This window comes from Strigops habroptila, chromosome 9, assembly GCF_004027225.2.
Source record: "Strigops habroptila isolate Jane chromosome 9, bStrHab1.2.pri, whole genome shotgun sequence".
In the NCBI taxonomy this organism is placed as follows: domain Eukaryota; kingdom Metazoa; phylum Chordata; class Aves; order Psittaciformes; family Psittacidae; genus Strigops; species Strigops habroptila.
Genome location: NC_044285.2, coordinates 21,079,645 through 21,093,883, shown reverse-complemented (window position 1 = coordinate 21,093,883; position 14,239 = coordinate 21,079,645). Strand labels below are relative to the sequence as shown.

The following is a 14,239-nucleotide window of genomic DNA, read 5'->3' as shown; positions in this document are numbered from 1 at the left end:
AGGTCATTAGCATAATGAGGCAGCGGCGGCCAATCAGGAGAGGGGAGGCCGGCAGCCGCGCGGGGGACCCCGGCTCTGCCCGCTACTGCCCCCTGCCGGGCCGACCCCAGCCCCTTCTGCCCCACCGCGCTCCAGCCTCCGTCACACCCCACGTCACACCCCGTCACCCCCCGTCACCCCCCGTCACACCCCGTCATCCCCATCGGCCCCGGGCACCCGAAGCGAGGCTGGCCGAGAGGCCGAGCCGCCTCCCGCCGTCACCCCTCGCGGCCCTCAGTAGGTTCCAGAGTTAACACCCACCTTAGGCAGGGTTTAAACACCCCAAACAAACCGAAAAGGGACGATTTTGGTGCTTCGTTGCGTTTTTCGCCTCAACGGACCCCGTGTCACCCCGAAAAATCTGTAATTAGACCAAACAGCTTTAATACGTGGCATGGTTGTTAATTAATTACTCCCAGAGCAGCAGCAGGGCTGCGGGAGTGGGGGCTTCCTCAGCACGCTGGCACGCGTGTGCAGGCATGTGCGAGCACGTGTGAGCCTGGGTTTGTGCATGCAAGCACGAGCAAGTGCGTGTGCAAGCTCGCGCAGGTCTCTACAAACACGTGCGTGTTGCGTGTGTGCACACATGCATGCGTGTTCAAGGGCGTGCAGGCACATGTGTGTGCAGGCACATGCATGCGGTGCAGGTGCGCACACGAGCACACACAAGAGCGTGCACAGACACGTGCAGCTCCATGCCTGTGTTGCCAGCCTGCACTGCATCTGCACGTGTGTGCAAGCAGGTACACGAACGCACGTGCTCACAAGCACCCACATGCGAGTCTCTGCACGCAGGCACGTGCGAGCACGTCCCAGCAGCACCCACTGGAGGGGTTCGGTGCCCGGGGTGGGCACCCGGGAGGGTCTCGGCATCCCCCCGCCGCGCTCCGGCTGCTCCTCTCCAGTGCCTGGGTTTATTTTTAATCCCGTCGAGCCCCGGGTGATTCACGCACCACCGCCCGCTCTGCGCTCACCAAAATAGATGTTCTGGGGAGAAGGGGCCACGCGAGGAGGGGTCTCTGCCACCTCCTGCCGCCGCAGGAACAGCCATGCAGGCACGGAGCAAACATCACGTCTAAAGCACCAGAGGCCAGCCCGGGAGGTAAAGCTGCTGCTCCACAGATCCCTGAGGCCTTTGTGGTGCCGAGTGATGCTTCCCAAAGTGGAGCCCAGAAGATGCCGTGGGGATGCTGGGTGGCATTGGTGGGGACAAAGGGCAGAGCACAGGATGTCCTCATGGAGTGAGGAGCTTCTGCTTGGTGTTTGATGGTGCCAGCACTAGTCACACTGGCCTTTCAGAGTGCTTTAGGACTCAGAACCACATCAAATCATGATTATGATTATTATTGCTTAGGTCTTTCGCATTACGCAATCCAACAGGATTGCCAGGCAGCAGATTGACTCTCCTGGCTCCCACCACGCTGATCAGGACAATATTCAGGACCAATAAAACCCAGGAAAGGGACACAAATTCCCCATTGAGACTTGGGGGAAGCAGAGGAGCATCTTCCCTCAGGAACTAGGGAAAATATCCTTCTTTTCATGTAGGAAAATATCCCCCTTTCCCCAAAACCTGGCTAAAGTTCCCTGCTCCGTGGTGGTTGGGCTTCACAACCTACCCTCCCACCCTATTGAAGATGTATCACTTCAGAGGAGCAGCATTTGGGCATCCTTTTGCAGGAGGGTGAAGACATGCAAGACTTGAGAATTATTAACATTTTTAATGCCAAGTTTTAAAATTTATTTCTAAAGGTCAAATTTTTAAATTAAAATTTTCATTTTTATAGTTAAAATTTTATTTTTTAAATTGAAGTCCAACAGCATTTTAAAGTAAAGTTCAGCAGTAAAAGGTTTCCTGCCACAGCAGCAGATCTCACACACTTAAGCCCAAAACACTCTTCCCAAGAGATTCCCTGCTTTGAGCTGAATGTGGTTCCCAACCAGCCAAGGACAAGAGCCGTGACTCCAGCTCCATGGGACAGCAGCACCACCAGTCTCTTCTCCAAGGAGCCAATATCCAAACCAAACCTCTCCAGGATGTAGGAGACCTGGAGCTGAGCTCCCCATCTGACAACAAGAAGACACTTGGCCAAATCCTGAGCAGAGGATGTCCTGGTGGAGGTTAAGGTGAACTCCAGGGCAGCCCACACCCTCTTGTCACCTTCTCTCTGCAGCGTGGGAAGCTGTGACAGCAGCAGGGACTAAAGGACAGTTTATCCAGCAGGCACCCAGCACACTCTGGCGCAATGGAATGATGCTTCCCACCGGCATCTCTGGAGCAAGCACCTGCACATCTCCTGCCAATAACCTTTGCACGGTTTTCGATCCCAGCTGAGCATGAAAAAGCACCTTTTTCCTCTTCGGGTCATTTATTTATAGATTTAAAGAAATAAAAATAGAAAGAAGGAAAGAGTGCATGCTAAAGGGAAAAAAGTATTCATTGCAACAAAGTAAGAGCAGAAGCTGGGGCAGGACGGGCCACGCCAAGCCAGCAGCTCTTGAGACAGAACCATCACTCCTCCGGTGCGTGCAGAGCGAGGGCAGTGGGACTCATGCTTCAAAACCCACCAAATTCGTTTTCACAGTATCCAACATAGAGCGGCTGTGCCTGGACCCCGCGCCTGGCAAGAGAGCAGAGAGAGGACATCACAACACAGGAAGGATCTGGAGCTGCTGGACCGAGCCCAGAGGAGGCCACGGGGATGCTGCGAGGGCTGGAGCAGCTCTGCTCTGGAGCCAGCCTGAGAGAGGCTGCCCAGAGAAGCTGTGGCTGCCCCATCCCTGGCAGTGTTCAAGGCCAGGTTGGACACAGCGGCTTGGAGCAACCTGCTCTAGTGGAAGGTGTCCCTGCCCGTGGCAGAGGTTGGAACTGGATGAGCTTTAAGGTCCCTTCAACCCAAACCAGGCTGGGATTCTGTGATTACACAGAGGACACAGGCAGAGCCCACAGTCGGGTCCGAGCGGCCACAGCGTGGCCATCGGTGCCCGTCTCAGGTGTGACAAGGAGGGAGCTGTTTTCATCCTGTGCTTACAGACTTTTCTGCTCATGTGTGGGAGCACGCATAAGGGCAGGTTTCCTGGGGAAGCTGATGCTGCAGGAGAGGTGGCAATAGCTGACACGTCCCCCTTCCTCAGCATGAAGCCCTCTCCTCGACAGAGCTGCCAGCCCACGCCAGCAGCAGGGTTTCTCTTCCAGCACCACACAAAGCAGCTCTGCCTACGCACAGGCAGAGAAAAACCTGGGGCTCTCCATCAGAACAAGGTGCATTTTGCACCAGGGAAAGCCCACCTCACCCTCACCACCCTCCCAAAGGGTTGAATCCAGCGAGGTGGCCCTGTCCCCACGGTGCGTGTTGCTGTGGGGAGGACGTTACCCCAGGAGCTGGCAGCGGAAGGCCGCCAGCCGCATGTAGGCGTCCTGCAGGTTCCTCACGCTCGCGTTGCTCCACAGTCTCTCGGCTACAGCCCCAGCTCTTGGCCTTGAGGAGTGAAGGACAGAGGCAGCAGGTCAGGGGGAGTTCAAACGCTTCCCACACAAAGCCCTGAGCTCCCCAGCACTTTCCTGACCAACATCCTGCATCACACGGCTTCTGGGTATCAAAAGATCCACTCCCAGACACATGCAGATCAGGAGTGGACCAGGGAGAAAGGACAGACTGGTGTAAAACACACAGTGATGGTGCACGGCAGCACGTTACACTCTTATAAACCCTCACGTAAGCCTCAGTGAAGCTGTTACTAGCACAGACGTCTTGCCAGGGGACGGGGACAAGCACCATGCACAGAGCAAACCCCCAGTGTTTGGCACACATTGCTCAGTGGTAAAGGAAAGGGGCCCAAGCCCTGTCCCTGTGACTCCAGCCAACCTCCCCATGGCTTCTCTTACCAGAGCCTGGGGGTCAGGTTAGTAACATCCACGTATTCACCCCACATGCAGGCCTCTCCACCGATCACCAGATCCTTCTGCTTAGCACTGCCTGCCAGAGGACACAGCATTCAGGTGATGGGGTGTTGTAAGGAGAACACCCTGCCCACAGAGGTGCCTGTAACACCCCCCTGGCTCAGCCAAGGAGGCAATAACTTGTCTGTCTGAAAGCCCCCACTTCAAACCCCAGGCTGGGGAGAGCAGAGATGTTCTCTGCTGGCAGCAAGGGAACGGGACATTGCACAGGAACCAAAGACATGGTCACTCAAGCACCTTCACAGCAGCAGCAACAACAGGTTAGCAAGACAGGCAGCCCTGGTGCCACCTCTGAGTGACGAGTCAGGTGCCACACGGGAAGGGGACATAAGGAACACACCTTTGAACTTCAAGGGCTCCACCTGGTAGGCTGCCATCCAGTCCTGCCCGTAGGAGATGCGGTTGAGGTACCAGGGGGTAGAGAGCAGAGCTTGGTAGCCAGCCTTGGTGACATCTGCCATCTCCTCCATGTATGGCTTGGAGGTCTTCCACACATGGATGACGGAGTCTGGCCTCAGCTGAAGAGGACACATGAAGACCACACCTGGGATCAGTGCAGCAACAAGAGCACCATGTCCCCCTGTCAGCAGACCATTCACAGCTCCAAACACCCCCAAAGGGAAACTGGGGCAGACTCTGGCTTGACCTTTGAGCCACTTCCCATATTGTTTTGCAGAAGCAACAGGGAGAGGGATAAACCCATTTGCACAGTGTCCTGGGCAGGGTTGAGACACACACCAGAGTGACAGAGCCACCACCCGCCAGCCCCAGCACAGCACCCCAGAGCACACCAGTGTGCCAGGCTGGGGTGCTGGCACTGCTCATCACACCACAGGCAACTGCCTTAGGGAAAGCAGGCAGCTCCCACCTTCACTCCATTGTCAAACACCTCCTGCCACAGGATAGAACCTTTGCCAAGGGAAGAGACAATGTCCAGGAGCCTGGAACGGAAAGAGAACCAAGTTTTGGGTCATCCCACCTACACTCTCTGCTGGTTGCATACAGCTGAAGCAGCAGCATCAATATTCCCAACACCAAAACATGAAGGTACTTCTGAAAGAGAAGGGAAAAAGCACGGCCCCTTATGGGGCTTCTTCCTCGTCAGCCCCAGGTTTTGTGTGGTCAATGTCCCAATAAAACACAGGTAGGCTACTCCCTTTGGGGTCAGGGAGACATTCCCAAATGGATGTGCTCCTGAAAAGTGGATCTAGTGTCCCCAGAGCAGCAGCAGGCATTTCTGCTGGTCACACACTGCAGCTGTAGGCCCGGGATGCAGCTGTCCTTACCTCTGGATGTAGAATGACTCTAGTTTTCTGTAATCTTCATCAAAGCCCATCTGCTTCATGAAGGCACGGATTTCTGGATTGGATTTCCTGTGGACCAAAGAGAAGAGAATAAAAGTGCTGCAACCAGAGCTCTGGAGTAAGGCCAAGACACGGCCAAGTCCGTCCCACATCCATCCAAGGCTAGTCCAGGCATTCCAAGAGCTGTGGCTGCACTGGCACCAGTGGCTTCCCACAACCAGCATCCCCATGAGCACAGAAACCCTGGGCAACTAACACGCAGAGCCTGGGGAGCAGGACACCAAGGATCTGCAGATGATCATGACCAAAAAGCAATGGACTGGGACTCCAGTCCCAGATACTTCCCCCACCGGGCCCCATCCAGACTGATCTCAGCCTCACCAGCACGTGAAGTCCACCTCATCACCACCAAGGTGAAGAAAGAAGTCTGGGAACACAGAGCTGACTTCTTGAAACAAACTGGTCACAAACTGGTAGGTTCTGTTAAGGATTGGGTTGATGGGCCCATAGGTCCCAGAAGGATGCTTGCCTGAATAGCAGGGAGTCAGGAGGCCTGGAGCACCTGGGTCATAACAAACACAGGACAGTGAGGAGGGGGCCAAGGTGCGGCTTTATCACCCCATATAACCCCCTGGGTGCTCCTCAGCACGGCCCAGGGCCTGCCAGGGCACAGAAGACCTGAGCGTGGCCCACGAGGCACAAACAGCAGCAGAATCCCTGGCACAAGATCTCTGACCCAACAGGGAGGGATGCTTTTTGGGGGAGATTCCTACAGGAGCTCATACACTGAGCTGCTGGGGAAAGATAATGTCAGTGCAGTGCCCAGCACCCTCTCCCAGCTCCACACACCCACTACAGACAGGGCAACCACAGTTATGGCTGTGATTACATGCACAGGGTGTACTCCAGTGCATTTGGAAGCAGGGGAAGGAGAAAGAAAGACAAGGCAATGTTTTCCTGGAGCTTCTCGTTCTTCCAGACATGGAAGAGGAGACACTTGGAACAGAGAAGCGTGTCAGGACTGGGGTGCAGCTGAGCAGAGGTAGGAAGGTTGGTCAGCTATATCCCCAGTTAAACCCAAGATCGTGGCAATAACCATGATCTTGGTTTTGGCAGAGCAGGTGTTCTCCAAAAAATCACCCAGCTTGGCCCCAAGAAGAGATGGAAACGTTTTCCCTTTGGCTTTTGTTCCAGAAGTTGGATCATTGTGTCCTGCTTCTCCCAGACAATGGTTTGCTCCTCCTCAAAGCCAGCCTGTGGGACACAGCTGCCCACAGCCTGTGTTTGGGATGCAGGCTGCAGATTCCCTTCCTGCCCCTGGTACAACCGGAGCTCCCCTCACAGCAGCAGCAGCAGCAGCGGGGTGCGCTCCTCACCTGGACCCCAGGACAGGGTGTGCCCCGGAGTGTCGAACTCCGCGATGACCCTGATGCCGCGCAGCCGCGCGTACTCGATCACCGCCTGCACGTCACCGGCCGTGTACACGTGGCTCATGGCATTGAAAGCTCCCTGGGGGAACACAGGAAGCTCAGCACCCTTCCCAGGTGCTGATGGAGGGATCTGCTGCCCTGGGTGGTGACCAGGGTGGGTTACCTGCTTGCTGAGCTCTGGGAAGGTTGAGCTCTCATAGGGGAAGGATGGGTCGTCCACAATGTGCCAGTGAAACACGTTGAACTTGTTGTAAGCCATGACATCCTGGGAAGAAACAGGGACAAACATGAAGATGCCCTGCCCCTTCTGAAAGGTCACCCAGCTTGCCACAGAAAGGGGACAAGGTCCCTCTGCTCCAAAAGGACAAGGCAGAGTCCTTAAACGTGCCCCAGAATCCAAGAAGAATTCAGACACCTTTCTTCAGACACACCAGCACCACAAAGAGCTGCAGAGCGCCCTGTTCTTCCTATAACTGAGCCAGTGGTGGAGACCTGGAAGTTTAATTCTGCCTGGGATGAACACAGAACCACCACCCACCTTTGTCTGCTCTGGCTGGCAAGAAGTCACTGTTTTCCCTTCCCTCAGAAACAACCCAGCCTCAGAAAGTAATCTGGATTGCAGGAATCCATGATACCTCAGGGGAGGTCTGCCTCAGCCTGTTTACAAAGGGAGCTGAGAAATCACCCAGACAAGGTGGCTGAGTTACCCCAGGAGCAAATACAGCCATGTTTTACCCCACAGCAAACACAGCACTGGGAAGGACCTGCAGCGTGGAAGCATTTTTCCATGATGAACATCTGTGTATTAAGAATTGAGGTCAGACTGCCATCCCACCCCAGCCTGCTGCTTCATCTAGGGACAAGCAAGCTGGTTTTGTTCAAAACACCCAGGTTTGATGAGCTCTTCCTCAATGAGCTGTAGATGCAGCAGCCTCAGCTCCTGGGATCTTTGGAAAGGAGCAACACACAGAAAACTAACCTAAAAGCCCTCCAGGCCACTCAGAGAGGGCTCAGTTGTGGCAGAGGAAGGGACACCCAACTAAACCACCTCATCTCCCAGCACGGGCACCCTACCAGAGTCTCCAGGATGGCTCTGAGGGGCAGGTAGTGACGAGAGGTGTCCAGCAACAGTCCCCGGTGAGGGAAGCGGGGAAAGTCCTCGATTTCTGTCTTGTTGATGTAGTACTGCACACAGAGAACACCGAGAAGTGAGCAAGGCTTTGGGCAACACAGCCATTAGCAGGGGACAACCAGGGTCACCTTTGTCCCCAGGGTTGATGGGATGATGAGGGATACCCTCACTGCCCACACTACAGGCTAGCCAGGAGGAGCTGCAACACTTCACCCGCTCACAAGGCAGGATCTGGCTGGACTCATAAATCTCTGCCTGGGCTCTGGTGAGGCTGCACTGCTGGTACCCCCCCCTCAGGAAATCCCCAGCCTGCCCCATGGAGGCAGGAGCACTATGGAGAGCTGACTGCCCCAGCACTCACCGCGCCATTCTGGTCTCTCCCAACGAGCTGGCTGAACGTTTCCAGGCCTGCAGGAAAACCACACACAGTCCCTTTCTCAGCACGGATTCCCCCAAAGGAACAGAGCTCAATTAACAGCCAAGTCGATGGAAAGACAGACACGTCCCCATAGGCCTGAGGCAGGGAGAGTGGGAATGTCCCACAGAAAGCACACCTCACCTCGGAGAGCTCCCCAGACGGCATCCGCAGAGAGCAGCAAGGAGCCTTCTGAGACAGAGAGCTTGTCTGAAACACAGCATTGGAGGGGCTGGAGTTAGGTCCCACACTCCACCACGTGCTGCTGCAGGCCACAGCAGCACCAGGCAGAGGTTTAGATGGAGATGAGGAACAATTCCTTCCCCAGAGGGTGCTCAGGCATTGGAACAGGCTGCCCAGGGCAGGACTGGAGTCACCGTCCCTGCAAGTGTTCACACACCATGTAGCCGAGGCCTCAGTGCCATGGGTTAGTGGTGGCCTTGGCACTGCTGGGGAGCGGTTGGACCTGATGAACTTGATGAGTGATCAAGCTTAATCACTGCTTGGTGATGTGATTCTATTCTAGGACTCCACCTTAGATCCCAGAGAACAGATCTGGGGGTTTCTTCTTTGTTTTAACCCTCTCCCACTGCTTTATCAGGACCCTTCGGGAAGTGCCTCCCTCCCTGCCCCAGTTTCTCACTAACCCAGCCAGGATTGCTGGAATGCTGCCTCCCTGCAAGTGGGGGCAAGTGCTGCACGGTGCTCCTGCCACCTGACGGGCACAGGAACAGCCGCGCTCCCTCCTGCTCCCAAGCTCCACACTTACAGCTCTCCTTGGAGTCCAGGTTGGGAAACCCATCACAGTCTGGTGTGGCCACAAAGACGAGGAGCTGAGTGCAGGGCAAGGCCTGGGGTGGGTTCTCTGTGGAGGGGACAGGTTCATTCTCTGCAAAGGACACAGATCACAGACATCAACCCCATCCTGGCCCTTTTCCCTGCTCCCAGTCCACCGCCATCCTCCCAGCCCAGCTAGTGATGGGAGGCACAGGAATACATGGTTTTAACTCATTGCACCCCCTCCTCCACCCCAGAGCAGGCACTGGGTGTTCAGCAGGGCCTTCCTTCAAACACAGGCAATCAGGAGCACATGAGCTGATCCCAACCTTCGGCACGAAGGTGAGGAAATCCCCAGGGAAGGCTATGCAGTGGAAGCTTAAAGGAGCACACAAAAGAGGAGACACATTAGACTATGGTCTACGAGCAGCCCCCAGAGCCTCCTGGACACCAACCCCTGCTCCAACAGGCACAACTACTCAAATCTTCTCTGGGGGGTGAAGAGATTCACGTTTCCAAACTCTCCCAACCCTGGGAAATAAAGCACGAACCCAAGAGCTGTGCTACCCTACCCACACGTGACAGACAGGGCGAAGAAACCCTGCAGGAAAGGGTGGAGGATGAATCCAAGCATGCTGCAACTTCACCTTCTGCAGAGCACAGTGGCTGGAAAATAAACCTGCTCATATTCAGACCCCCAGCAGGAGCTCTGGCCACACTTCCCGATCTTGGAAGAAGCACTTCCAAGGACACACAGGCCCAAGACCTCACTGGAATCGCTCCCCCAACTCCCAGAGGTGTTCAGCCTTTGCTGAGACACATGGGTCTGGCCAGGAAGAGGGTGGGTTAGTGGGGTGAGACCCTGCTAACCACAGCCATGTCTACACCCCACAGCGTTCTCAGGAACAGCCAATACTCAATATGGTCACTAAAAATAAGGAGCTTGGCTTTGAGTGAGCCTGGTCAGAAGCCAGGCACCAAGCAGACCTGGGAGAGACCGTGGCACCACCAGTGTTTGGGTGGAATGCAGAGCCCATGCTCCAAAGCTCGCAGGAGCCAGAGCCCCACATTCCTCAAGGAAGGAATGGTGAAACCTCTGGGGAGAGAAGGGAAAAGGCTAGAAGATAGCCCTGTTTTGAGCTTTCCTCTGGTTACAGACAAGCTGGTAGCCAAGGCAACCCCGCAGATGTGCGAGCACACGCCGGCACAGCAGGACCTGCTCCCTGTGCTCGGCAAGGCGGCGGCCCACCAGGGACAGCCGCTCTCAAGCGTGGGGACACGGGAAACGCTCCTTCTGCTGAGGTGCCACAACAGAACCGGTCCCACCACCCCACACGACGTTTAAACCTGCCCAGGGAGACACTGCCAAACCCAAGCGGCAGGCACGCACCACCACTATCGCTCCTAAAAGGCTATGCAGGTGGGTGCACCAAGGATGGGTGATCCATTCGTCATGAAGGCTGAAGGTGATGGTTTCAAAGAGCCCCCTGCAAGCACACCTCAAGTTAATTACAGTCATAAACTGGAGGATAAGGGCACTAATAAATGATTGCAGGAGGTTAGCAGCAGTAAAACATCGGGAGTGGCTTGAGTTCCACACAGGGACCTGGGTCTTGCCCAGACTCATTTCGGAGCTGCCCACCTGAAGGACAAGAGACAATGCAAGAGCAGCAAGGGAAATAGAATTAGACAGAAGAAAAAAGTTAATTCTTCACGTTGAGGGTGGTCAAACACTCCAGCAAGGACCCAGTTCTCCATCCTTGGAAATACCATCATTTCAGCTGGATACAGCCCTGAGAAGCGTGACCCAACTGTGAAGTTGGCTCCAGTTCCAGGTTTGATCCAATTCTGAGCAGGGGCTTGACAAAGACCCCCATATGTCTCTCCTAACTTAAATTAGTCTCTGTTTTCATGCTTGAAGTCCAGCATGAACAGAGAGGTTGGAGAGAATCTTGCTTGCTGTTAACCTGACATAGCAGATTCCTGATACAGACCAGAAAATGGTTTCTGCTGTTTATTTTCTCTATTCACAGAAACTATTCCCGTCCATCCGGGGTTTCCATTGCCTGTCCTTACTAACCACTCAGGTGGAAGGAAAAAGGGGAAGGCAAAGAGGGAAAAAGCCTTAATCATGTAGTTTGTATGTCATAAAGCAGGGTGTATGGAAAGCGATAAGCATGAGCTCAATCTCGTGATCACACAGTTTCTCCAAGTGATTTGATGGTCACATTTTTCCTCCGGGAGGAACAGGAAAATGTGAATAATTCTATCAGCTGTTTTAAGTTTAGTTCCTAGCAGCAAAAAAGAAAGAGTCTCCGCAGCTCCCAAATCAAAATTTATTTCTATCACTACTTACAAGAGTTGAAGAAATAAAATAAGCCAAACGGTTCCTTTCTCAGGGTTTCAAACTTGCCTTGGTCCAAGCACAATGTGCTCAAGACAAAGCCCAGTGGCTCCCAATGCCACGAACACTGATCAGCAGTTCTCACTGACATTTAAACACTCAGAAGCAGATTAGTGGCTCTTTCTGATGAATGAAGCATTTCATATTCCCCAGATACAGCGCTCCAGGCTGCCGCAGACCCACGCAGGCACCGAGCATCCGTGTGTGCCGGCTCCCCAGCCCCTGCAAACGCAGCCAGGGACTTCCCCGCATTTCACCCCAGACATGCAATGGGTGCTATCATGAAGAAGTCTGGGCACAGGAATCCTTTCCAGCCTGTCCCAAAGCAAGCCCAGGCTTTCAAAGCTTCTTCCTTTCCCCACCTCGCCCTCAATTTCAGGATGAATCCAAGAGCTACCTCTGCCAGAAAAGCCACACTGCCTCAGGATGCTTAGCAACCCTTTTGGAGAGAGCTCCATGGCATGAATATGTACTTGGAAGGAACATGCACGAAGCAACAAGAGTCTTTCCTCAAGGAAAGCTTCACACTGGACACCAAGAGCTGCTAGACGCAGGAAGAGTCAAGACCAGCAAAAGCTACTGAAGCCGAAGCGATTGCAACAGCAGTTAGAAGAGAAGGAAGCAAAACGAAGCACTGGGGAGCTGAAACATGGTCTGGAGAACATAAAACAATGAGACGGAGCAAAGTCTTGACTGCAAGAGCCTATTTCCCTGAAAGACAGCCAGCGCCCACTGCGCCAACCAGCACTGCGAAAGGTGTCTGCCACAGGCGCTGCCCTTTGCCATGAGACCCAACCCAAGCCACTGCGGCATCAGCCCATGGCCGCCACCACCAACCCCAGCCCCCGCTGACCTGCGGAGATCCGGGGGTTCCCAGCAGCACACCCCCAAACCCCACTGTCTGACCCCAGAACACACGAGGGTTCGGGCTTGCGGGGTTTTCTTTGAGAATGAAGCCATACATGGAAGCGACAACCGCGCTTCCAGCGGCCGCCGAGCCTCCCGCCCCGGCGGCAGCCCCCACCCCGCCTCACCGGTCGGGCGGGCAGCGCCGAAGAGCAGCGCCCGGTACCGCTGGAACGCCGCCTCCAGCACGGTGCAGCCCGGCCCCACGGCCGAGCCGGCGGCGTGGCCGAAGCGGAACCGGCCGGGCGGCAGCAGGCAGCGGCCACCACCGCGCGGGGAGCGCTGGACCTGCGGCCGCGGCCACACGGCAGCCGCCGGCTGCAGCAGCAGCATCAGCACCGCCAGCAGCCGCAGCCATCCCGCCGCCATGTCGCGCCCCGCTGCCTGAGGGAGAGGGCGGCACCGCCCGCCAAATGGCAGCTCGGCCCCGCGGGGCCGGGCTGGGGCCGGGTTCGCGTTCCCCGGGCCACCAGCACCTCACAGCGCCCTCACCCCGGCGCCGCCGGGTGCCCTTGCGAGCGAGCGGCTCTTCACGGTTAAATAAACCCACAAGCCCTGATGCTGTGTTCGGCTCTGGCCCCTCACTGCAAGAGAGACATTGAGGTGCTGGAGCGGGGCCAGAGAAGGGCAACGGAGCTGGTGCAGGGCCTGGAGCACAAGTGTGACGAGGAACGGCTGAGGGACCTGAAGGGGTTTAGTCTGGAGAAGAGAAGGCTCAGGGGGGACCTTATCGCTCTCTACAACTGCCTGACAGGAGGATGGAGCCAGGAGGGGGCTGGTCTCTGCTCCCAAGGAACAAGGGATGGGACAAGAGGAAATGGCCTCAAGCTGCACCAGGGGAGGTTTAGATGGAGATTGGGGACAATTCCTTCCCCAGAGGGTGCTCAGGCATTGGAAAAGGCTGCCCAGGGCAGGGCTGGAGTCACCATCCCTGCAAGTGCTCACACACCGTGTAGACGAGGCCTCAGTGCCATGGGTTAGTGGTGGCCTTGGCAGTGCTGGGGAACTGTTGGACTTGATGAGCTTAAAGGTCTTTTCCAACCTGGTTGATTCTGTGATTCTAAGCTCCTGTTGAGGGACATTTCTTTTGCAGCCCTCAAAATTTGAGAGCCCCTCTGCCATGCTCCCTGCCCCAGAGTCTCCCCTGGGGAGCCCCAGCAGTCTGGTTTGGGCTTTGAGAATAAAGTGAATGATTTAAAACACATATTTCGCCTACACCATTTCCCAGCTGTGTGACTGAACATGCGTATGCTTTGGATCTAACTTGGGCTTTGACATGTTGTTGGTACCATGTGTTTTTATGAGTAGTGCTGGATGTAAATCAGCCCTTGCACAGGTTGTCAGGGTTATCTTATAGATGGCAGGTTAAATATTGGTTAGCTTGTACCAACGGAAAGGGCTTTATCCCATGATGGAGCCTCACAGTGGAGTGTTGCAGAGATGCTTTCCACACAGGGATTGGCTTTTGCAAGGAAACCCTCAACCTCAGATGAATTCTATTTCACCTCCTCCCTCTCATCTCTGCATTCCTCAGCAATCCCCAAGGCAGATAAGGACCCTTAAGTCCAGGTCTTACCCATCTAATTGCCAGCACAACCCTACCAGCTCCTACATGGGAACCAACTCCATCCAATTACGCAACAAATCGGGCAATGCCCAGCACAGACACAGGCTGGGGGAGACTGGATGGAGCAGCCCTGAGAAAGACTTGGGGCGTTGGTCAGTGAGAGGCTCCCCATGACCTGGCTTCAGTGTGCGCTTGAGCCCAGAACCCCCCGTGTGCTGGGCTGCACCCCCAGAGCGTGAGCAGCAGGTCAGGGAGGGGATCCTGCCCCTCTGCTGCGCTCTGGGGAGACCCCCCCTGCAGTCCT

The 14,239-nt window shown here is 55.3% G+C and overlaps 1 protein-coding gene across 1 annotated transcript; it reads right to left on the bottom strand.

Annotated features, from left to right (window-relative positions):
• Positions 1 to 1,743: 1,743 nt before the first annotated feature.
• Positions 1,744 to 12,806, bottom strand: HEXA (hexosaminidase subunit alpha). The gene is made up of 14 exons (XM_030496601.1): positions 12,497 to 12,806; positions 9,051 to 9,170; positions 8,426 to 8,491; positions 8,228 to 8,274; positions 7,809 to 7,919; positions 6,898 to 6,999; positions 6,681 to 6,813; positions 5,686 to 5,866; positions 5,287 to 5,373; positions 4,869 to 4,941; positions 4,341 to 4,518; positions 3,926 to 4,016; positions 3,414 to 3,518; positions 1,744 to 2,660 (listed from the first exon to the last, which is right to left on the bottom strand). The coding sequence occupies exons 1-14, from the start codon at positions 12,735 to 12,737 to the stop codon at positions 2,597 to 2,599; spliced, it is 1,599 nt and encodes a 532-aa protein (XP_030352461.1). The 5' UTR covers positions 12,738 to 12,806; the 3' UTR covers positions 1,744 to 2,596.
• Positions 12,807 to 14,239: the final 1,433 nt, after the last annotated feature.

Bases quoted from the DNA above. Each gene is read 5' to 3' on its own strand.
- HEXA (XM_030496601.1), bottom strand. From the start codon at position 12,737: ATGGCGGCGGGATGGCTGCGGCTGCTGGCGGTGCTGATGCTGCTGCTG. The intron at 6,814-6,897 runs GTAACCCACCCT...GTGTTCCCCCAG, and splicing joins TCCCAGAGCTCAGCAAGCAG to GGAGCTTTCAATGCCATGAG. The intron at 4,942-5,286 runs GTAAGGACAGCT...TTTCCGTTCCAG, and splicing joins GAGTCATTCTACATCCAGAG to GCTCCTGGACATTGTCTCTT.